The following is a 1,046-nucleotide window of genomic DNA, read 5'->3' as shown; positions in this document are numbered from 1 at the left end:
GTACAATAAATACTCGAGTATTAGCCGTTTCTGCGGTATATTTAACGAATAATATGTCTATGCAAGATGTGCAAGTAATTTTACAATTTTATAAGCAATGTTGCGGCAAGAAGGCGAGCAGCGATGGAAATTTTGTCACGGCAAGGCGTTTTGCGGGACGTAAGTTGTCAATAAAGTGTGCAAAATAATTTAACTCGGCGAAACGGCAGCATTATTTGCAGCGATTACATTACGCTTTGAAATAAGGCGCTCGTTGTAACGTTTGACATTTGTTGTATGTTGTTACACAGTGCCGTTCAAGTGCCGAGCGGTGCCGCTAGATTCGCCAATGTTGCCTTATTAATAAAAGATCGTTCGGCATAAAAGACAAATTTGACGATAGTTTAGAAAGCCGTTGGCGCCGAAGCCCAACGTTACATCGTCAAAGTCACATTAGAAAGCTGCGGCGCACTCGATTAATCGTACAATGCGCTTTCGGGTGGACAACATCGAGTTAGCGACGGCGGTGGTAACGGCGGTAGCGGTGGTAGCGACGGCAGCGGCAGCGGCGGAAAGGCGGCAGTGGCGTCGGCGGCGGTGGTGCCGGCAGCGGCGGCGGCGTCGGCCAACGTAAAACGCAGTTATGAAACTCTTGCACATTTAAGTAAGTAAGTAAGTAGGGTGATGGATCTATTATCAAGAGTGAGCGGTGGGGGGTTGGATGGGACGTCGTCGCGGTTATAAACGGTAAAAGGCGATTATAAAGGGTAAGCCGGGAGACGGCGTGCCAGGGCCTGTCGTTCATTTCACCCTGGGGCTAACGAAACGCTGTCCGGGCCCCCTTATTTACACGATCTAAGCGATTAGGCTCAAAGTGGAAGAGGCCGATGCTGATATTAGACGCTCGCTTGCTCGTTTGCTCGCTCGCTCGCTCGCTCGATCGATCGATCGATCGATCGACCGATCGTTGCTTATCTACCTCGGGCAAGGGTATATCTGGCGGTGGGAGTGGGGTGGGGGATGGGGGATGGGGGATGGGGGATGGGGGGGGGGGGGGAGCGGGGGGA

General features: G+C 51.6%; 1 protein-coding gene across 1 annotated transcript in view; it reads right to left on the bottom strand.

Moving 5' to 3' along the window:
- Positions 1–282: 282 nt before the first annotated feature.
- Positions 283–1,046, bottom strand: part of ILP-2 (insulin-like peptide 2) — a 21,186-nt gene continuing 20,422 nt past the window's right edge. The window contains exon 4 of the mRNA XM_011503024.1: positions 283–335. Within this exon, the coding sequence (XP_011501326.1) occupies positions 283–335 (53 nt within the window). The remainder of the gene's footprint in view (positions 336–1,046) is intronic.

The sequence above is a fragment of the Ceratosolen solmsi genome, unplaced genomic scaffold (genome assembly GCF_000503995.2).
Source record: "Ceratosolen solmsi marchali unplaced genomic scaffold, CerSol_1.0 scaffold61, whole genome shotgun sequence".
Lineage (NCBI taxonomy): Eukaryota > Metazoa > Arthropoda > Insecta > Hymenoptera > Agaonidae > Ceratosolen > Ceratosolen solmsi.
This window is presented reverse-complemented; position numbering and strand designations above follow the sequence as displayed.